This window comes from Misgurnus anguillicaudatus, chromosome 20, assembly GCF_027580225.2.
Source record: "Misgurnus anguillicaudatus chromosome 20, ASM2758022v2, whole genome shotgun sequence".
Taxonomy (NCBI): Eukaryota; Metazoa; Chordata; class Actinopteri; order Cypriniformes; family Cobitidae; genus Misgurnus; species Misgurnus anguillicaudatus.
In genome coordinates this window covers 33,070,319-33,094,645 of record NC_073356.2, presented here as the reverse complement: position 1 = coordinate 33,094,645, position 24,327 = coordinate 33,070,319, and the positions used below count along the sequence as shown (strand labels likewise).

Here is a 24,327-nt window from a genome sequence, read left to right as displayed (position 1 = left end):
CAGACAAGTCATGATAATACATTAAATCAATAGGCATAATTTATGTGTCATCCTAGCTCGATAAAATAACAATCACAAGTAAAAAGTCTAACAGTATCTCCGAACTTGATTTTTTATTTCACAACAATGTATATATTTAAGTAATGACTAAAGGTCGTCTGAATTACTTTTTAGAGTGTATATCGTTTTATGTCACCATGCGCTCGGTTGATTTTACCGATGGATCTACGCAGCCCTGGTGAAGTTAACACATCGCACTCAGAACCGCGCCGGTTAAACATTACAGCGATGAGAGATAAAGAGAGCCGGACAACTTTTAGCCTACATACATTAACACTAAAAACATTATAGACGAGAATAAAGGTCTACATCAGTGCCCAAGGAAAACTAGATAAAAGATGAGAAACGTGTAAAGGATACAAGCATGTAAACTGCTGCCCTGCCACTCATCTCATTAAAGTATGCTATCTAGATATAACTTATTGCAGCCTATATGTAGCCTATCTTATGCCTAGTTAAGGGGGTTGTATGAATCTTTGATTCATAACTTCCTATTCTGAAAGTTTCATTAATTGTGCATAATGATGACATGTGCAGCAACTGCATAGTTAAGTCTATTTAGTATTTTTCAGTAATGCAGTTATTTTGGGAAAATGTCAAAATATTGCATTGTAGGCTTATTTAAGGTGTGCCCTAAATTTTCTGCTAGCGCTCCTAAAATTTTCAGTCAGGGGCTACATTGCTCCTAATAACAAAAACGTTAGTCTGGAGCCCTGAATGACTAGTTTATAATAATAAATAAATAAATAAAATATATTGGGGGGGGCACTTCACTGTGTTAATCCGGGCCTGGCTACAGTGAATGCGTGAGAAAGTGAAACTAAGATAATAGAATGATAGCGTCGTCTGCAGATTGTCTGCAGATGCAGTATTAAAGATTAAAATAACTTTAACTGATCAACACAAATATAAAATGCCATAATATAATTGACGTTTTTTTACCAGCATTTAAACCTTTATAGTTTTTTCTTTGTGTATCTGCAACATCCGCCCGTGGATGAGGAAGCTGCAGCCAATGTCGTTGGCTTTTTTCTTTATAGTGAACTGACTGAACACTTGACTCTTACCTGGGCATTTAGATATTCAAGTTTTCATTATTAATTTCTGGGTGAAACATTTTAAGCATGATGATCATCTGTCGACTCGACAGTTTCAGCACGTCCTTGCGGAGAGACTTTAACGTCTTTTTGTTCACTCCCCATGAGCTGAACGATTTTATTTTGTACTTTTTTATATATATTTTCAACATATATTCAAGAAACACACATGATATAATGTAAGTTGTTATAGATAGAATAAGCTTGTTCTGAAATGATGACAAAATCTAAATGACTGAAAATGATCTTGAAATGATCCATCTTAATTTAGCCAAAATACTGATTCATTCGTTTTCATACTTTATAGATACACATTAATTTATCTAATCAACCTATTATCATCAAATGCGTATGAATGGCAGGCAGTGTGATTGTCGTGCAGTGCATATACGCCAAATTCCAATTTTGCGTGCATATGCTAGTCCTTCCCGTTCACTTAAGTGGCGCATCGTTTGGTGTCGTTGTTTTTTTGTCTGTTTTTTGAGCCATTGTCGATTGGGTTTGGATATCATTTTATTTTACAAAAACTTACTCTAACCCCAAGCCCAAGAGACAATGGTGGGGAACAAATGAGAAACCAATTATTAAAAAACACGAATAGATGGGCCATGGGGGAACGGGGGGGACTTGCGTAACATGTTCACTCAAAATTGTAATTTTGTGTGGCCTGTGTATTGCACGATAATCAAGCTGCGTGTTGTTTGTACGCATTTCATGAGAATACTAATATATTATTGAAAATGGCCTAATTTAATATACAGTGCTTGTGTATTGCATTCGTTTTGTACATTTACAGCGCAGTGTTCTGTATACCGATGCTCTGAAAATTTGCACTTCACAAGCCTAAACCATGTTCTTTAATTTATTTATGTATTTTTGTTTAAATGTAGCTGTAGTAGCTTGTGTTGATGTTTCTTCTCATAAGGGTTAAGGCATAGCACCCAACTTCTAGTGTACCTCGTTGTTTTGGATTTAAATTATATTTTTAGTAAATAAAGGCCGTAAAATTGCATACAGCGCCACGCAAAATCACCGCAAGGGAAAGTCCGACACCGCTACAAAACTAGTTCAGTGACATTATTTGTAATTTAATCAGTAATTTGATTTAGGAGCTTAATAAAAAAACGTTACCGTGTGTGTAATGTACTGTCACTCAGATCAGGATTCTTAAGTATTACTGCCTTTCCTGATCTGGGTGACAGTACATTACATTTTTATTAGATTATACTAATCCAATAAACAGTCGGGATATATAAATCCAAGTAAAGATAGGCAAAGAAACGCTCAGCAACGTATGGCAAAGCAAGACTTCGCACCGAACAGGTTTGGTGAGATCTAAATGAAGATCTAAATGAAATAAATAAAGTCCACCAAATGAAGAACAGGCGATGCGCGCAATCAGTCTCAGGTACGGGCCGATGGGAAATTTAGTAAATGTTAATTCGGGCGAGTAATCCCTCTGACGACCCAAAGACGAAGCCTGAGGAGCGCTTTTAACAACAGGCAACAGACTTTTTACAATTTATATCATACTAATTATGTACGTTTATAAATCATGTTTTTGTTCATAACTTATGAATCGATCAGCAGTTCAGCACTTCAAAGTGTGTATAAGTACTTTGTTAATACAATATTCTATAAGTGCTTAAATATAGGCTATTATTCATATAACCTTAAATAACGTATAATCTGATTTAGGATCTTAATTAAATTTAGACTCCTATATCAGATTATACATTGTTTGGCGTTGGGGATAACAGGTCCTAAGCAAAGCAACTGATTTCTGGTGTTCTGTCAAAGTCTGTTCCCTTCCCTTTAGTGTAGCGTTTTTATCACGGTATGTTTTTATATATTTATAAAGACTAAAGATTTGAATGGTTTATACAAAAAAAAAAAATAATAATTTAACGTATTATATAATACAGTTTATTAAATATTTCAAACTTTCCCCAGTTTTCTATTTTGGTATTATTTATAATCTGTTTTAATAAAATTGTTTTAATAATTATTATGTGGACATTCTTAATAAATACAGCACAAACCCATGATGTGAAGTGTTATTTATATATAAACAGGCTGGGGCATATTAATTTTTATGCATGCAACACAACAATTGTAGAACAAACACGCAGGCCACACACATAAGGTAAAAAGAAATAATAGAAAATAGGAAAATTATGAAATATTCAATAAATGGTATAGTTCAACACATGAAAGTATTACTTTTTAAAATGAAGTGAATTATACTGTAAAAATAATTGACTTACCATTAAAGGACAATAAAGATACATTACATACATGCACACACAAACACATCTCAGTAGCCAAGCCATTAAAACATTTAATATATATAGACAACAAACGCAACGCTATAAAAACACCAGACTAAAGGGAAACACAGAAAACAGAACTCACCGCCATGTGCGAAACCCCGCCAGACCGACACCCAGTGGTGACTGCCTCCATAGCACATCTGTGCTCGTGGATCCCCCAATGCAAACCACGCAACTTAAGTCTCAAAACTCGTATGAACAGAACAGGATTAATGCACGCGCGTCGCCTGATCCACAAATGCCCATCCACTTTTTTGCGTGCACAAATTGTGAAATAATGATACGAAATATGCCAACTGAATTCACAAATATGTCTCTGTTTGTGCGGATCGATGCACATTCACGTGGATGTTGAAATTCGCAGACACAAAATCAAAGACATCTTTTTAGTTCATTCATTGATAGTTGTTTGTATTTGGATTATAAAATGCTTTAAACGGCGAAACGAAAGTCCCAATACACAAATGAACAGAACGGGACCAACGCACGCGTGCCACCCGATCCACAAATGCACATCTCCCTTTTTGCACGCGCGAATTATGATATTTGAATACACAACAAAACATGTGTATCTGCACATTTGCACAAATCGACACACGTTCATTCAAATTCTGAATTTCACATATTCAAATCTAAAGACATTTGTTCGTGGATAGTAAATACATTTGTAACATGCATCCAGTTCACAGATAACTGTGCATGTATTTGTTAATAATATTGAGTCTGATTTCTTTCCATAATATAACCCCTAGGAAAAAACCCAGTGGGAAAAACTCCTAGAAGGACAAAAAACCCTTTTTACTTTATTCTGCTCAAAAAAGGCTCAAGATGTGTTTAGTGCCAAGAGAGTTCACACTAAAAACAGACGATGCCTAAAGAAGACATTTAGTCCTGAAAATTATTTTTTTTTATTACTGTTTCTTTGTCACAAAGTGTAGTTTTAGGATTAGTTCAGGCGAGAATATAGAGTACTGTGCAAAAGTCTTATACTACGTAGACACCAAACGCGGGGCATCGCGTTACTCGCTCTAGATTACTCGCGGGATTTAACTTCCTGTCATGTGAATTTTTCGGTAGACACCAAACGCGGGGCATCGCGTTACTCACTCTGGATTAGAGGTCTTCTCGGGTCCAAAGAAATGTACCCGACCCGAAATGACCCGAATCACTTCATACCCGAACCCGACGTGCATAAATAAATTTTTTTTAAACAAAGACCCGACCCGAGACAAACCCGAGAAAATTAGACCCGAGTCCGACCCGAACTAGTTAAAAAAAAATTTTAACCCAACTGGAACCGAATGTAAACGGCACTGACGTGTGTGCATTCTGCAGACCCACGCGCAGCAGTCAGACAGAAAGAAACTCCGGTGGCCTTGCAACCAATTTGGCGAGCTGCTCCATTCGTTTTAATTTGTTATCTGACGACGACACCAACGTAACCGCTAAAATGTACATTTATAATTGACTGACATGTTTGTCTCAACGAAAATGAACCTTCCGACAACCACACAATGTCGCAAGTGCTCTTGGCAAACAGATGAGAGGTTTGAAAAGGACATTGACGCACACAGGTGAGAGAGTTCGGGTCTTCTCGGGTTCGTTCAGAAAAAACACATTCATTTTTAAATTACCCGAGACCCGATGCCGCTATTATTGTACCCGACCCGTGTCCGAGGCACATGTGAAACTTTTAGACCCGAACCCGATCGGGTCTCGGGTTTTCAGATATAAGTGGACCCGTGAAGACCTCTACTCTGGATTACTTGCGTTACTCGCTCTAAATTACTCGTGGGATTTAACTTCCTGTCATTTGAATTTTTTCGGTAGACACCAAACACGGGGCATTGCGTTACTCGCTCTAGATTACTCGCGGGATTTAACTTCCTGTCATGTTAATTTTTTTTCTATATTTTCAACTTGGGCGGAGATGTGTTTGAGGTAAATAGCACGTGTTTTCGCAGCAAACGCGCCGCCCATATCGCATCAATAGCATTGCCCCACGCGAGGACACGTCTGATCACGTCTTCGCATTGACTTTCTATGTTATCTACTTGCGCGCAAATCGTTGAACTTGCATCTGGTGTGAACCCACAGTTAGGCGAACATGCCAGAGTGAGGCAGCACTAAATCATATATAATTATTTCTCAGTCTCTTTAATAAAATACATTTAGAAAATACAGGAAATGTGTATATAGTGTTAAAAACTGCAAATGTAAACTGAAGTGTCAAGTATTTAGGGTAAACTCCCCGTCCACTTGAGCAATAGCAGGAAACTGCAGGATCTTTAACTTCATTCTGCTCAAAAAAAGGCTCAAGATGTGTTTAGTGCCAAGAGAGATCAGACTAAACACAGACGATGCCTAAAGAAGACATTAAGTCCTGAAAATTATTTATTTTTTATTTTTGTGTACATATTTTCTATATCTTCTGTTTGTATCTTAATAAAACTGATTGAAAAATAAATATGGATGGACATTAAAACTTCTAAAACAACAAGTCTGGTGGTGGTGGCCTAAGACTTTTGCACAGTATTGTATATGTATATTCCAATTTGCAGTAAAGATAGCGCGTAATTGAACATTTGCTTAGAAGGAATCGGACGTGAGAACCAGACGTGGCCAGCCGACGTCAGTGTTTGCCTTCCCGGCTGACCCCCGCCTGGTCTGGGCTACATCCCTGGCTTTGATGTATTTGTGTTTGATGGTCAAAAAAAGGTGATTTTTTTGTTTTGGGTTGATTAAACCAGCAGTATTTGGTCACATGAATCTATTTCTTGTCACTTTTATTCATATTTAAATTTTATTCACTTTTTCATCTTAAATGATTCACTTTTATTATTGTGTTATTACAAACACACTTTCACGTCACAAACCTAGCGCAGCGATTTTGTTCTTCAACTGTGAGATCTCTTCCTCAAGGTCACTCTTCTCTTTTCTCACATCTGCCGCCTTCTCACAGATCCGGGGTCTGGACATCTGACATGGGGCGTCGTACCAGCTCTTTGTAGCTACGCGATCTAAAACCATAGTTTTTACCATGTAGCCACAGTCCTCATTATTGTCATTGTTCGGCTCGCCGGGTTCCCAGAAACTAAAAAAAAGGACAATAAATTGCTACATAAGTTTATTCCAGACAGATTTAGCCTTGGGTACTATGATTTATTATTAATACACATATTAAAGGTCACCCTTTTCATTGCTAAAAACCAACGTTATTTTGTGTATTTGGTATAATACATTGTGTTCATGTGGTTTATCGTTAAAAAACACATCATTTTCCACATACCACACATTTTTTAAGCCTCAGATATCCGTGTCTTCCTGAAATACATTGACTTAGCCTGAATACCTCTGACATCAGCCGGAAATGTGACGCTCCTTACCATGTTTGAAAGATTCGCTCACAATGCAATGCTAACAGGAGGAATCATGATAATGTTGGAGTTGTCTAAATCACCAATCCCAGGAAGTAAACTACAATCTATGTGTTTGTTGTAGTCCAAGAAAAGAGATTTACGTTGGAGACGATAACTCGTGTCATTATTTACTTTGGGATTTGTACCATTTGCATATCATTAACATGTACTAATACCACTTACACACCAAAGAAAATGTAAAATTGTGAATCGAAGGATAGGTGCTCTTTAACACAACATTACAACACAATAATAACATAATAAAAGTACAAAAGGTACAAAAAATGTAATTTCAAAGAGTTCAGTTTTGTACCCAAGAGGTGCATATCGATACCTCAAAGGTTCATATTTGTACCAAACTGGTATAAATTAGGACCTTTTTAAAAGATCGGTACCTCAGTGGGGCACTTCACTGAGAATTAAGAATGAATGAAAAATAAAGGAGCTTGAAATGTTCTTCAGTGATGTCATAAAAAAAAATTTATCCACAAAGCACCGTTTGTAGCACCTTTATTTTTAAAAGATTACCTCTGACATTATTATAATATTGTTAAAATTATGTATGATAATATTTTAAGTATGTCGAGGCCAATATTGTTAGTACAGCACAGGCCCGATGCGTTGTGTTGTAGCTGGCAGTAAGTTTGTTTTTTGTTATTTTGTTGTTGAGTCAGTCAATTACAGAAAGTGTTATTTCAAATGCAACTCATTTCAAACTCCTTTAAATCTGTATTGACAAAAAAAAGGAATAATGGGAAGGAAATATAAATTAAACAACAAAGATCACTCATCTACAAAATAGAGAAATGAAAAAATATGATTCAGTATTTAACCACATGCTTGCTGTGAAATATATGTTGCCATTTAATATTGAAAAGCTGTTGAGATCTAGAGTCGTTCTAACATCTTCAACTCAAATGTTCTCACTCACCCTCCGACCAGTTTAGTTCCATCCACCCAGCGCCAGTCACCTTCTGTCTCTTCATCAGTTATGCCAATCCAGTAAGCGTTCCAGAAACCACGTGGCAGCAGGTTCCATATAAAAGTCTTCATCAGGTCAGATATGATTGGAAATAGATGTCATTGTTTAGTAATGTTGTCAACATCTTTTTCAAGGTATTAGCTTACAAGTAATTTCTTCTTTCACATTACAAGCCAATACACTCTTAAAATTAAGGTGCTTCACAATGCCATTGTTGGCTAAATGGTTCCATAAAAAACCTTTTAAATCACAAATGGTTCTTTGTAGTAAAAAAAGTACTTTAAATGACTAAATGCTAAGAAAGAAATGGTTCTTTGAAGCACGCCATCCTGAAGGTTTCTAGTATGCTTAGTGAGAAAATCTCAATTCTGTCATAATTTTCTCACTTTCATGTTGTTATAAACTAGGGCTGGGCCGATATCACTTTTTCATGTCTGAAATTTAAGGTGTAACTTTAAGGACAATTTAAAGTGCAACTTTGTGCAAATTCATGTTGCTCAGCAAGTCGCGCTTTATCCCAAGTTGCCATGACATGGTTTGTGTTGGTATTGGATCGGATTGTATTCCTCTGTGTGTTTGATTAGGGTTGGAACTAAACTCTGCAGGACATTGGACCCAGGGTTCCCCACCCCTGCCTTAAGCTAATGTTCTTGACTTTTGTTCACACAGCATGCGCTCCAGAAATGTTACAGCAATGTTACTAGGTCCCCTTTACAAGAGCAATCCCAGAAGCAAGGATGTGATTGCATTTATACAAAAGGCACTCTGACAATTTACTGGGATCTTTGCGCTGTGTGAAAAAGGTTTAAGATACACAGTTTTTATTCACCTGTTCATCAGCGGTAAGGATGATAGCCAGGTGTCCTCCTTTCTGTTTGCAGTAAGCTTGACTCTGTGGCCAGCTTTCGCTCTCTTCTGAGATGAAGTAACAGCTGCCTTGGAAATAATGCCAGTTATCTGGGCAGGAACCTTTTGCTGTCACTGAAGTGCATTTCGTGTCAGCCGCTGCTTCTATAAAGACAAACAGTGGCAAACAATTACAACCCCAAATCAGAAAAAGTTGGGACACTGTAGAAATTGTGAATAAAACAGGAATGGAATAATTTACTAATCTCATAAACTTATATTTTATTTACAATAGAATATAAATAACATATCAAATGTTAAAAGTGAGACATTTTGAAATGTCATGCCAAATATTGACTCATTTTGGATTTCATGAGAGCTACACATTCCACAAAAAGTTGGGACAGGTAGCAATAAGTAATGTAATGTACATATAAGGACTATTTTGAAACGTATTAGGTCAATTGGCAACATGATTGGGTATAAAAAAAGCCTGTCAGAGTGGCAGTGTCTTTCAGAGGTCAAGATGGGCAGAGAGTCACCAATTCCCCCAATTCTGCAGCGAAGATTTTTTTCAGAGTTTCTCAGAGAAAAATTGCAAAGAGATATCATCATCTACAGTGCATAACATCGAATGAATATCGCTCTCGGAGTCGTGTGATATACAGTAGCTTTATATCATCATGGTTGTGATAAAGCCAGAAGCACGAGGCCGCAGCTATATCGACAGCACAAGCTTGAAAAAGAAAACTAGAAACCAACATTGGAGTTATTTAAAAAAAAAACTGTTTGTAGGGGAAATACTTTCTTCTGTCATGGATTTGTAGGCCAGAATGACAGGTAAAACTTTCGGCTGTTTGTTTTGAATGTCATAACTCAATAGACGAAATAGCCGTTTCTCAATATTACCATTTCTTGGTCACAGAAGGGCTTTGCACACCTGAAAATGTTAACCCTGGGTATTCATAATTTGACGTTTCACACTGTGCATTCCTAAACCCTGGGTCAGGAGTCTTCAACCCAGTTTCAACACACCTGTCTGTAATTATCAAGCCTTGATTAGCTACTTCAGCTGTGTTTAATTAGTGTCATAACATTCTAACCCTGCTTTGTTTCACACTGCATGAATTTGGCACCACAATGCGGGGTTAACACCACAAATGCACCACAGAGCAGGGTTTCATAACCCTGGGTAAACAGGGCTAACACCGCTTTCAAATTACAGGTGTGAAACGCTCCTTAACCCAGGGTTAAAAGCGGGGTTTAGAATGAAGATAACCCAGGGTTAAGCGCAGTGTGAAAACCCCTAAAGTGTAATTTTAAGATTAGTTCAGGCGAGAATATACAGTACTTTGCAAAAGTCTTATGCTACAAAGACACCAAGTGCGGGGCATCGCTTAACTAGCTCTAGATTACTCGCAGGATTTAACTTTGTGTCATGCAAATTTTTCGCTCGAGTTGAATATTTTCAACTTGGGCGAAGACATGTTTGAGGCGAATAGCGCGTGTTTTTGCAGCAAACGCGGCACCCATATTGCATCAATAGCATTGCCCCACGCAAGGACGCATTGACTTTGTATGTAATCTACTCGCGCAAATCGTTGAATGTTTTGTTTTTTTGCAATGTTATACTGATCATATATAATTGTTTCTCAGTCTCTTTAATAGAATACATAAAGAATACATAAATACATAAATAGAAAATAGAGTAAATGTGTATATAGTGTTAAAAACTGCAAATGTAAACTAAAGTGTCATGTTTCCACTTGAGCAATAGCAGGAAACTGCAGGATCTCTTAAACATCAATAAAATCAAACCCGAATTTCTAATTTTTAAGAAATTAGTCTTTTTACTTAATTTGCTCAAAATAAAATGCTCAAGATGTGTTTAGTGCCAAGAGAGGTCACACTAAACACAGACGATGCCTAAAGAAATGCCTGATTTTTTTTTGTGCACATATTTCCTGTATTTTCTGTTTGTATCTTAATAAAACTAATTAAAAATAATATTGACGGACATTAAAACTTCTAAAACAACAAGTCTGGTGGTGGTGGCTTTTGCACAGTACTGTATATGTATAATCCAATCTGCAGTAAACATAGCGCCTAATTGAACATTTGCTTAGAAAGATTCGGACGTGAGAACCAGACGTGGCCAGCGGTTGCAGTGTTCGCCTCTTCCCGGCTACATCCCTGGCTCTGATGTATCTATGTTTGATGGTCAAAAAAGTGGACTTTTTGTTTTGGGTTGATCAAACTAGCAGTATTTGGTCTCATGAATCTATTTCTTGTCACTTTTATTCATATTTAGTCTTGTAGTTATTTGGGAATAAAGTTATCTGGAAATAACAAACCTGCAAATGTCGCCACTGGCTGGCCAATCAGAATCAAGCATTCCAACGAGATGTGTAATAAAGATTATTTTGTTGATTGGATTTTAAAACACATTTTTCATCCAAAATGTGTCAGAAAGTTTGCTAAACTTGGCAAACTGAGTAATCTGAACAAACAATTCATTATGTAAACATAACTATTTATCTTGGGCCAGCTTACGATTTTAACATAAACTGATGAGAATTTTTATTATTGCTTTTTCATCTTAAATTATTCACTTTTATTATTTTTGTTATTACAAACACACTTTCACGTCACAAACCTAGCGCAGTGATTTTGATCTTCAGCTGTGACGTCTCTTCCGCCAGGTCACTATTCACTTTACTTAAAATCTGCACCTTTTCATCCAGATCGCCAATGGGGGGGCAGGATTGAAACTTTTGAGGTTTACCAGGACTGGAGGGGAGATCCTGAACAGAAGAACTCTTACCTAAAACAAAAGGGAAGGCGTCGTCAGATAAACATGCAGGGATTTCCAAGAATGAAGAGAAAAACATGGACGTTAAGTGGAAGTTAAATTGTTAGGGTGCATGACATTATGATTGCTTTGAACTACCAAAACATTTTAAATAAAAACCCGAGGGCCTCTGCCAGAAAGCTGAAGATGGGTCGTCATTGGGGCTTTCAGCAGGTTAATGATTCAAAATATGTGGCAAAATCTACACAAAAATGGCTCAGCAGTCACAAACTCAAGGTCCTCCCATGGCCATCTCAGTCCCCAGACCTCAACACAATCGAAAACCTGTGGGGCGAGCTTAAGAGGAGAGTGCATAAGAGAGGACCCAGGACACTGGATGAATGTGCAAAGAAGAATGGTCAAAGATCCCTCTCTCTGTGTTCTCCAATCTTGTGAAATTTTTTCTAAACGTGTAAATTCTTTACCACCAAAGTAATGTACTTAAATCAAAGGTTGGATTTTTGTCTTTTTTTGCATTTGGGTTCTATGTTGTTTAAATAAAAAGTAGAATTTTTAGAAGTCCACGACCACATATTAAACAGGGGTGCCAATAATTGTGGAGGGCACTGTATATATATACATTTTGGTAAAAAAAATGGCTTTATTCAGGTTTTTCTTCTCTTCAGCGTCTGTTGCAAATGCCCGTGCACAATGACGCTGCTGACGTGTTATCCTCAGACATGTTTGTGAAGATTTTTTTTCAAACTTACAGCGTGCGTCTTCCTCAGACTGTAAACAAAGCTTGGGCACAAAAAAAGCTGGGGCGCACCAGATAACACGTCAGCAGCGTCGTACATCAGCAGCATCACTGCAGTCATGTGACTTCAGTCTCGCACACGCACTTCACAAAAGACCCAGAAGAGAAGACAATGCTGAATAAAGTCGTAATGTTTGTTATTTTTTGACCAAAATGTATTTTTGATGCTTCAACTAATTTTAACTGACCCACTGATGTCACATGGACTACTTTGATGATGTTTTTATTACCTTTCTGGACATGAACAGTATACTGGACACTGGATACTGGATTTTCAATGGGGGTTAGAAAGCTCTCGGACTAAAAGATCTTAAACTGTGTTTCCAAACATGAACGGAGGTCTTACGAGTTTGGAACGACATGAGGGTGAGTCATTAATGACATTATTTTCATTTTTGGGTGAACTACCCTGTAACTGAAAATAACTTGCCCTTATATACAGTACTTGAATTTATGTTTGTTTTATACATTTTTGCAATATTACTTGAAACTGTCTTTACTAAATGATAAAAGACTATTTATTATGTGCACTGAAAGTAATAATATTAATATACGTCATCTGTGCACAAGATAGGGACTTAAAAACATCAGCCAATTTCTCATGCGGTCATCGCAATCATCATTGGCGCTCTGGCTTGTCAATCAAAAAAACCTCTTTGGTGTTGCTTTAAACATGAAAATGTGCTATGAAATTGCTGTGATGCTTAAAATCTCAAGAAAAAAAAGAGGTGAAGGAGGTTTGGGTGACAAAAAGTTTGAAATCCCCCGATCTACTACTAAAGTATTGATTTAAACCTGCATGCAAACCTGTTTTATTTGTGCTTCTCAGAAATAAAGGTACAAAAGTTGTCACTGGACAGTAATCGTTCAAAAATGTACACCTTTGTACCCAAATAATGTACATACGTACTTCAAATGTACATATTTGCAGTTCAAAGATAAATATTTGTACCTAAATGGTACACGTTAGGACCTTTTTTAGAGGGTACTGCCCCAGTGACAGCTTTGTACCTTTATTTTTGACAGTGCAGAAAACTTGAGAAAAGTGTAAGATTGATGACTCAAGGTGTTTAAATGACAACTAGTTGATAAATCTTGAAAACAGTCAGAAAAGAAGAAGTACATACTGTAATACTTAGTGGCCACCAGGACCATGAGTAAAAGGAGACAGAAGGCAGTCAGGCATGCGGTTGCCACCTTGAAAGGGCTTTGACAAAATGGTCGCCTTCCATTATTTCGTGGATGGTTCACAACTGTGGAAAAAAACATTTGATTTACAACATAAGAGTTTTTCACATAAATTAAGCAGCATAAAGACACAACTCTCTCAGACACCTATATTTAACTTGTCAAGATTAATAATAGTAAGTTGACGTGACTTCTAAATCTAAGTTGATTCAACAACAAAAATTTTTTTTTACAGTGTAATAAATATCCTTATTTCTTTTACATTTTTGAAATGCTACTATTATAAATGTAAGTTTTTAAAACTGTAAAAATGTCAAATTAATATTTTATGTATTTAACATTAGCTTAAAAAAATGAAGTTAAAAAGATTATTAGCTGCACAATTATATAAATATAAGTTTTATAAGTTAAAAAAAATATAATTCTTAAATCATTATTATTTGTATTTAAGATCAACTTAAAACTTGGGTAAGTTTAGTGAGCTATCTTTAATTATGATTTAATTATGACACAATTTACATGGTATTGTTAGATTAATAAAGGAATCATTTATTTAAAGGAATAATAAAAATAATGAAATAAATGTCCCTCACATTAAGTAAATACAACTAATTTAAGTAAATAAATAATATTCACAAAACATTTTTAATTATGTTTCTTATTTTTTTGTAGACTTCACTAGGGATTCCTATTGCATTTATTTTTAAAAAGAATTAAAAGTCCAAAAGTGGACTTAACTCTTATAAAGACTTGTTTTATTCTACTTTATCTACTCAATTTAATGTGGTATAGAATAAATGTAATTATTGAAATCTACTAGATTTTAAAGCTTTTAAATTTACTTACTTATTTTTTACAGTGATGAATTTATGCCTCTGTTGCTTTTACACACTTTTACATTATAAAATGAAATAACACAACATACCTGAATATTGCACATCTGCAGTATTGCAGTAATCAGTCAAATCCGGGTCAGGTTCATCGTTAAGTTTATCATTCATTCTCTCTGTGCTCATCATCTGCATGTTGGGACACTTGAACAAACACACTGGAACAAACTTCTGTTCACAGCGGTGATGATGTTGTTTATATATGAAAATGTTTCCGCCTGTTAATGTCGATTGGTTGGTTTTGTATTTACAGTGTTTCGCAGTACATTACTTGTGTCAAAATGTGAGACATGTGTTAAACATCAATAGAGTAATCCAAGAGAACCTCTACAACCACAGCCAGTCACTGAAATACCATATCAATTTAGTGGGTGCACACTGCAGACATTTTTACATGGAAAAGTTACTTTTTGGTTACGGATTATTATTCATTTTATCCTGAAGTGTGTGTGCTAAGTACAACTACAGCCGAAAATGTAATCTTATGCATGAAGTCAATTTTTGCTCCGACATAGTGTACCAAAAAAAGTCTTCACTGATAATGGCCCTCAATTTGTTAAATCCAGTGGTTTTGCAAAAGAATGGGACTTTAAAAATAAAACATCTATAGATAGTCCACATTTTCCACAGTCCAATGGTCTTGTAGAAAAATCTGTTGCAGTAGTGAAGAGAATAATGAAAAAAAACAAGAGATGATAGAGGTAGTTTTTATATGACTGCTTGCCAATATAGTACACCTCTTGAATGTGGATATCTCTTGATGGGTCGCCGTATTCGTTCTAATTTGCCTATGTCTGAGAATCTTTTGCTGTGGGAGAAGGTGAGAAAGTCAGAAGTTACAAGGAACAGCTAAAAGCTAAAAAGAAGGCTTATTACAATAAAGGAACTCGTCATTTCACCAATCGACTGCTGGTGAAGAGATCAGATTCAAAGATAAATTCAAGATCTGGAATCAGAAGGGCATTGTACAGTACTTAAACAAATTCAACCAAGGTCTTATAATATTGAACTGCCAAGTGGTGCTGTGTTAAGGAGAAATCGTCAACATTTGTTTAGGGAGGCATCTGTTGAATTGGAACAAATGGAGCAAATAAAAAGATACCCTTGTGTACAGAAATGCTCTGAGACACTTATTGAAACATGCTGAGACATGGCCGCGGGAAGTGGGGGTGCTGCGGGTGCTGCAGCACCCCCTGTTGGCGAGAGGAAGATTTTTTTAAGTAAAAATATTTTGCACAATTTATATATTACTTATGAACATTTTAGGAAATGATTTTCGACACACGTAGATTATTACGTCCGTGGCCTCATCCGAGCGCACTCTCTCCGCCTTTTGCGTCTTTTGAAGATATGGGTACGCAGCACCATGACCCAGAAAAGACTCACCTTTGGCTGATGCATGCCCACACAGAAATTCTGAACTCCCTGGGCATTCGTCCTCTAGCTCATGTCATGAGAGACTTTGGACTCTATTATACATTCGGCGCAATGCGCGACGCGAGTGTCTTTTGCTAGAGTAAAGAGCGCGTTGATATTATGCGCATTCAGTATTAACCTTGACATTTGCTTATCAAATACATGGATGCGAAGCAGAAAAACGCTTTTTAATACGAAAAATTAAAGGAGCGGTGAATCAAAAACTCAATTTTAACTTGATAATTTGTTATATAAGAGGTCATCATACTTAAATGAACATCCTGCAAGTTTCAGAACTGAAAACGTCCGTGCTACTGAAATATAACCGTCTTTGGCACCAAGCCAGCTAAAAACTCCAGTCTAAAATTCAGAAATCTATGACGTCAAAGTAGAATTGAAACACCTCCCCATAACCAAAAGGACAAGTCTACTTTTGTAGCCCCGCCCACAGCTTCGCGTGACACGTGTGTCTCAGTAAGTAAACATGTCTTTAAAGATTGACAAATTTAACCAAAATGACTTTTTAAATACATTTTTTCTGAGAGACTTTTATTTTGACGCGGTGATCTGTTATGATATCATGGAAACGCATTTTCACAACCGCGTGGGAACAACCATGGGAACAACACAGAAGCTAAATACTTCAATTCGGAGGCTTGGAACTTAACATTAGCAATATGCTTGGATAACGTTTGCTTTTGAAGAAGTTCCAGCTCGTGTGGGGAGCGTTTGTTAACGTTGTGGACATGGATTCATTTGTAAAGAAGTCGATGCTGGATTTGCAGAGAGACTCAGTCAGAAGCACCACTTATATTGGATCTGACAACAATGACACAGCAGTATAATTCACAGTAAGACATTTTACTTTATTTAAGTTACTGCGTTTCACTATTGCTTTGTTAAAAGAGATTGCTTGATGTGTCCTGTTGTAACATCCGTGTCTAAATACGTTTGTTGACTGTTTTAATTTACTAAAAACATTAAACGATTAATAAAGGTACAACACTTAACAATATGACTGTAATTTAAAGGTAGAAATATACAAAGTTAGTTATAAGGAAGGATTTATCAACCGCAGTTTAGATTCTGATGCCCGTTTACTGTGTTGTATACGGTAATTTAGGCATGTTGCGTTTGAAAGGTCAAACACTCAACAAAGCTTATTTTTTATCATATAACTGTGGTATTTAACATTACGTGAATGTAAAAGCAACCTCACAAGCACAATAGAAATATACAAAGTTATTGATAAGGATTTATTAGCCGCAGTTTAGATTCGGATGCACGCTTACTGTGTTTTATACGGTAATTTAGTCACGTCGAGTTTTGTTTCTACTTTAATATACGTATTGTCATTTATGTGTATCATGTTTAGCACCCAGAATCTTTTGTGTCTCAAACATATTTGTGTTCGGCTGCTATTTTTATCACATTAATGTTTTTAAAACATTTCCCTACATGTAATGACGGGGAATGAAGCTGTCCAATCATAGCAGTGGGTGTTTACGTTCAGGTCTTCAATGCGGCCCGCCCCTTCAAACGAACCATTTCTCAAGACAGCCACTAATCCATGTTACAAAATAGCGTATTACTTATTGCTTTTGATGTTTTTGAATGTAAAAACAACGCGAAATGCATAAGTAGACATCAATCAACGTCATAAAGCAATAAAATCGACCAATTCACGGCCCCTTTAAAGGATTAAAATGTAAAAGATTATTATTGAGTCTCTTGGACATAGATGACCGATTAGAAGACGTTAGAAGGCGTAAGAAGCTGCTTCATCTGTAGCTAAGTAAATGCTTTGCTTTAAACAAATGCATGCATTTTTAAATGTTTTTTTTTTAATGCTAACCTACCCCTATAATGATTCTCTGTGGATATGGTGAGATGAGAGCGTTTGTAAATTCTTTATCTCTTGTTTGTAACAAATAAAGTGTTTTTAGAGTACAAACCGCCTAATATATTCTAAAAAGAATTATACACCATGTATTTCTTTATAAAAGTACAATATCAGAACTAAACCCATTATTTTGTTTTGTTTTCAATTTATGAATTATTAATAAGTTAAAAGAGACAGTAATAGTACTATTTAGTAAAAAAAGATCCATCTAAAAATATACTAGGTATGTTACCGTGAGAATATTTTACCACTGTTAATCGACGTGTGATCCTAACTTCAAAACAAAAGTAAAATATGTTTGTCCGCATGGACATTGAAAATTGTGAAGTTTAATTAATATTATATTTTGTTATAATATTATATGTTGTTTGTAAATATATGTATGTATATCTAAAGTTGTAACGAAAGTAATTTCCCATGGGATTATTAAAAGTATTTCTGCTTTTGATTAATAGCGTATATTCATCTGAGAACTGATGATGTCAGTGTTTCAGACTCTGGCTGTGTGCACTGAAGTGTACAGCGGCTGTGCATTCTGATAGACTTTTTTAACCTCTTAGACGTCGAGCCAGCCTCCCCCCCACTCTGGCAAATGGCATACCCAAAATAAAAAGGCTGTTGCTCATGCAACATACTGTCTACAAACATAACCAAGGTGTCTTTTGAAAGCTAACACTTCAAATTTCACTATTAGAAAAGCAGAACTGTTCTAGCAATAACTATTTATAATTATTTTACATTTCTATGGCAAAATAATTAACAAGCCAGTGGTAAATGAGCCTGAAAATATAATTGATCTACAACCACAGGTCTTGAAAGTCTATTGTGAAAATTTGAAGTTGATACAAGCAAAAATTGGGTTTTTACAAGCTTTTTTGTTAGTGTATGTCTGGGTGTCTTTCCGAAAAAAGCCACTTGGAGACTCCAAAGGGACACTTGGTTACCACCTTCTACATTGAGGTCTAACATGCTTATCTGGCCATTTCCACACATTTTATTCTTGATTTAGTGTGTGACAGAATAATATACACTGTTTTCCGGAAAATACTAACTTTCTGGATGTATTTTAAAAGGCATTTATGTGCATTTTCTCTGTGTGCTACTTGAAGCCTCCAAAAAGACACCCGATTACTTACTCATATAAAATGAAACAATGTCTTTATTCACTTACATCATTTTGCATGGTTTAGCAAATTTTACAACATTATAGAACAAAGTAAATTGTATGTATAGGTTTTTATATGTTTACAATATACTAGTCATCAACAACAAAAAAGTATTGCACGTAGCTTGGCAGTGCTTTGAGATGACTCAAAAATACAAACTATTTACAAAGTATTGCACGTAGCTTGGCAGTGCTTTGAGGTGACTCAAAAATACAAACTATTTACAAAGTATTGCACGTAGCTTGGCAGTGCTGTGACATGAGTCAAACATACAAACTATTTACAAAGTATTGCACGTAGCTTGGCAGTGCTGTGACATGAGTCAAAAATACAAACTATTTACAAAGTATTGCACGTAGCTTGGCAGTGCTGTGACATGAGTCAAAAATACAATATATTTACAAAGTAGTGCACGTAGCTTGGCAGTGCTGTGACATGAGTCAAAAATACAAACTTTCACAAAGTATTGCACGTAGCTTGGCAGTGCTGTGACATGAGTCAAAAATACAAACTATTTACAAAATATTGCACGTAGCTTGGCAGTGCTGTGACGTGAGTCAAAAATACAATATATTTACAAAGTAGTGCACGTAGCTTGGCAGTGCTGTGACATGAGTCAAAAATACAATATATTTACAAAGTAGTGCACGTAGCTTGGCAGTGCTGTGACATGAGTCAAAAATACAAACTTTCACAAAGTATTGCACGTAGCTTGGCAGTGCTGTGACATAAGTCAATAATTCAAACTATTTACAAAACAAACTATTTACAACATGTTGCACATGGCTAGGCAGTGTTGATACTTAGGTCCAACGGGACAAGCTGATTGTGAAACTCAAGAAAGCAGTTTCTGTTAGGCTGGAAGCAAAAACCTACATCACAAACATGGCACTTTACGGGAGTGTTCCGCTGGCATACCCTGCAATTCCGCCTCCCTACAGTGCTGTCTGTGGTGATGTACAGCCCAGCTTTTGGTGGGCAGTCCTGCAAGTTCCAAAATGAGTGTCTCTCGGAACGCTTTCTGGGATAATGGCTTCTGATTTGTAGTCTAGGCCAATTCCTTGTGTAAAATGAAAGCGTTTACCACAGCGATGTCAACAAAGTGGTAAAAAAAGGTCCGGTACCACTTTCTCGTCTTGTGCAGGACATTGTAGTACCCAATTAGTGCATCCGAAAGATCCACTCCTCCCATGTTCCTAAAAAATTATATAATTGCAGAAAACAAAACATATATATGAATATGTGTGTATATATATATGAATATTATTCGATACAAAACAATGTTATGTACTGTAATACAATGAAAAAGGAAAAAATACAAACCTATTGTAGTCTTTCACAGCAGCTGGAACAGGAACATCCATAAGTGACCAAGATCCATCATTTCCTTTCACCCTTCTTTGCACAGTGTCACCATCGAAGGCTTTATGAAAAGTGGAGGCGACCAGAACCTCCCTAGTGTCTTTCCACTCCACAAACAAGAGCTTGTTGTCTCTTATCCAATGGATAGTGCCACGGGATGCTTTCTTGGGCATCTTGTTCAGAGTTGTTTTTGGAAAGCCTTTTCTGTTTGGTCGAATGGTGCCACATGCATATATCTTTTTGGAAAGGAGGTCTCTGAAGAGGGTTGGGCTGGTATAAAAGTTATCAACATAAAGCTTATAACCACTTCCCAATACCTTCTCATTTACAAGCTGCATAACTGCATTGTAGCTCAGTCCATTTTCTGTGCACTGGTCAGTAGCAGACTTGCCCTCATAAACAAAGAAGTCCCAGGTGTATCCAGTAAGGGAATCAGCCAGAACAAAAAGTTTGAAACCCCATTTGGTTGGTTTATTTTTCATATACTGTTTGAGTCCACTTCTGGCTTTTGATGAGACCCGTCTTTCATCCACAGATATATTCTGAAATGGATGGAAAAATGCCTTACTGTTTTCTCTGATCATGTCATAGAGAGGTTGTATCTTTTGGAGACGGTCAAAGGCTGGTGTTCCTTTTTTCTTCTCATTCTCTTCATCAGCCCTAGGGTCACTCAAATGTAGAGAGCTGGTCATTCGAAGGAACTTCCTAGACGACATAATTCTCGTAGGCAGAGGCAGACTGTAGAGAGTGGACTTCCTCCAGTAGTCTGAAAGTGAAGACAGTTTCACAATTCCCATGTAAATCACCATCCCCAGGTAATACATCATGTCAGACACAGTAATGTCTTTCCATGGCTTGCCCTTGGCTGCATGTTGCATGGATCCATAGGAGTTGGAGTTTGCCACTAGTGTCTGCAGTACAGTTGATGTAAAAAAACAACTGAAACAGCTGCAGGGGACTGTAGGAAGCTGTTGTGATGAGCTGTGCTCCAGTACTGCGTAGAGGCCTGAAGATGATTTCAGGAGGGTCAGTGCAGTCTACAACATCACTGCACCATGTATTTGTGGATGTGGTTGGTGAGTCAGCAGGTGTCTGTCTCCCTTTTTTTCGTCCCTTGCCATTAGACTGATGTCCATTTTCGTGATAATCAACAGAGGTGCCCTCACTATAGAGAGAACACATACAGGATTAGAAATATACGTACAATCAAGTATACAATATATTGCTCATCATGCCTGCTCTATTCATACACAAAATTCACACTTTAGGATTATGGCTATCACAGTAATGTTCCATCAGGCCTGCTCTATTCAAACACAAAATTCACACTTTAGGATTATGGCTATCACAGTAATGTACCATCAGGCCTGTTCTGGTGATACCATTTGCACACATTCACAATACTACCTTACAATAATCTGTCAACAGTCTGCCTTGAAGTACAGTTTTTTTCTAAATAAACATGCACAAAACAGCATTGTATTTCACCTACCATAAAGTCACAGAGGTCGCAGATTTCGGTGGGCTGTTTTTACTGTCCGTCAGATTGTGTGACCCTGCTGTATGTGTGTAAGTGTTAACATCAGGTCAAAATGCATTTGATAATATATTACAGATGAGATTAGACATCACCAGAGTGAATTTGAGTAACATTATTGCCATTCTGAATGACACAGGTCACAGATTTCGGTAAACTGTTGTTAATCTCTACCAGATTGTGTGTGTAACATTAAATGGCAACAGTCCCAAGTAAAAAAACAAAACATTTGTGATGTTCTGGTATTTTAGAACCTATTTCGCGTTTTTTTAATCGGCGCGTTCGTTTCTCACGAAGTCTGACTGCTTCATTCATACGATAGATTAGAGCGAGCGAGGGTAAATGACGTCATCGCTCAGTGGGCGGTCACGTATATCGTTAGAAACTCCCTTGCCGCGCTCACGGCGCCCGGCGCGGTCTCGCGTGAAAAAATTGCTAAACAGCGACCTCTGGTCACAGAATTCGGCACAACACCTGTTTATCCATAAACGGGATTGGGCGAATGGGCAATAGGGTGCACCCAGGGCACCAAACTGCGACCAAATGGAGTTTTTGACACAGCGCGAGCAGTTTTTTTTTAACAAGTGTTCACGCATGTGAAGGGCACTCATGACCACAATATGGAATGCAGGGTCGGGTTTTTACCGCTAATTTGCATGCGTCTCAATCGTTTAACTTTGCAGCCCGGGTAGTCAACACATCTCACTCAGACCTGCGAGAAGACCCGCCCGCGCGGGTTTAAATGTTAACATTGCAGAGATGAGAGATAGAGAGAACGTCTAGCCTATATTAAGTTTAACACCAAAAACATTAGAGATTAGAAAGGTCTTTGACATCAGATGCACAGTTAGGGAAAATTGGATAGAAGACGAGAAACGTTTAAAAGATACGGTACAGTAATATTGCCCTGTCACTCAGGGGCGCAATGAACAGTTTCAACAGAATTTTGGGCCCCTTCCTTTAGATGAATGTTTGATTTTTCATACCATAATGTGTATAAAGTTACTCAGTTGAGTGCGTTTATTTAATTTTACAGGTCGCATTTGCAACTAAAAATAAATGAATGAAGCAAAAAAAAAAGATTTATTCGAAAAACGAATACCATTTTAATCTGGAAAGGCAGAAAACATTCACGTGATTTAAATAGATCACTAAAAGAAGAATAATGAATGGAAAGGCATTTCTGAATTTATGGAAATCTATGGAAGGTGCTTTGAAATTCGCGGCAGTCGAGTTTTCTGCACGGTTTTAGAAGCTAAATGTGTACAATTATGTTTTGCCTATAGTTCATTCTTCAGAGTTCATATTGATGATCTTATATAGTCCATTTAAAAATGTTCTTACAAACTGACCGTATTCGTCAGAAAAACACAAAATAACTTAAATTCTCTTTATGTTGCTGTTCTCTGTATGTATGTGTGGTATTCCGTCCTCCGCTCATGACAAAAAAGCGTGGCCGGCAAAATTAAAATTAATATTACGTTGATCTTTAAGAGTAGGCTATGCGCTTCGCACGTGCACGCCCTTTGCTGACACAGAAATTGCAAAAAGCACAATCGGCTAAAGTTTTAAATATGACGTTGATTTTTAAAAGTCAAAAGCATGCTGCAATCAAATGTGCTGCTGATAATACTGCATGTTTTTGGCATTTCGTAGTATAGCAGTAGTTTATTTGTTACGTAATGATATGCACAGTGTTCTTTTTAATGTCATTTTTCTTTAATATTCACAAAACTTATCAACAAAACATTGATTAAAATTAAGAGACAAATTATATTAAACGAAATTCATTTGAAGCAAACATTTGAAGCAAACAAAAGTTAATTTAAACTTAAAATTATGTCTTATAACCCCATTTGTATCGTCATATTAGCCTTCAACCCATTACAGCGCCCATGGCGAATTAAATTAAAACAAAACATTAACAACATTACAACAATATTTAAACACAACAATACTCAAACATAAATATAAAACAGACATTCTCTCTATTAGGATACATGTTAAAAACAATCTGATATAGACCGTTTCAGCAGTAACAACATAAACAAGCGGCTGCACGTAACTTCCGGTAAACTCCGCTAATAATAAATAACAACAAAGTTCTTTAAACGTAGTTTATTTATATAACAAGCAAAAAAACAACACATAGACTACCTAGGAAACCAAAACATTTGTTATTTTCGACGAGGCATTTGTTCAAGAGATCAGTTTAGCAACTAGTCAGACCTTAAAAAAAACGAAAACGGAAGTAAGGTTAGGATCCAGACGTGTATCACGTGACGTGCGTCAGATGAAACCGTCTATAGCGTTTATAATAGCTGCACTTACTATTTTGGGCAAAAACCTCCGTTGCAAACCTGAATAAAAATGAATCACTTTCACTTTGAAAATGATGCGCTGTCACATTAAAACCTGCTTTAATCATTTAAAATTTAACTCAATTATGGCTTAGACGATTCTCCTATTTCATGTTTATTTAGAAAATACTATTTTTAACTACGCCTATTAAGTTATTGT

The 24,327-nt window shown here is 36.6% G+C and overlaps 2 protein-coding genes across 2 annotated transcripts in view; both read right to left on the bottom strand.

Annotated features, from left to right (window-relative positions):
- LOC129454953 (C-type mannose receptor 2-like) overlaps nucleotides 1–24,327 on the bottom strand; it is a 131,578-nt gene that overhangs the window by 75,833 nt on the left and 31,418 nt on the right. The window contains exon 6 of the mRNA XM_073858563.1: nucleotides 6,367–6,584. Coding sequence (XP_073714664.1) covers nucleotides 6,367–6,584 — 218 coding nt within the window. The remainder of the gene's footprint in view (nucleotides 1–6,366; nucleotides 6,585–24,327) is intronic.
- LOC129454950 (piggyBac transposable element-derived protein 4) lies at nucleotides 18,481–22,260 on the bottom strand. Its single transcript, XM_073858565.1, has 2 exons — nucleotides 20,232–22,260; nucleotides 18,481–20,104 (listed from the first exon to the last, which is right to left on the bottom strand). The coding sequence occupies exons 1-2, from the start codon at nucleotides 21,146–21,148 to the stop codon at nucleotides 19,957–19,959; spliced, it is 1,065 nt and encodes a 354-aa protein (XP_073714666.1). The 5' UTR covers nucleotides 21,149–22,260; the 3' UTR covers nucleotides 18,481–19,956.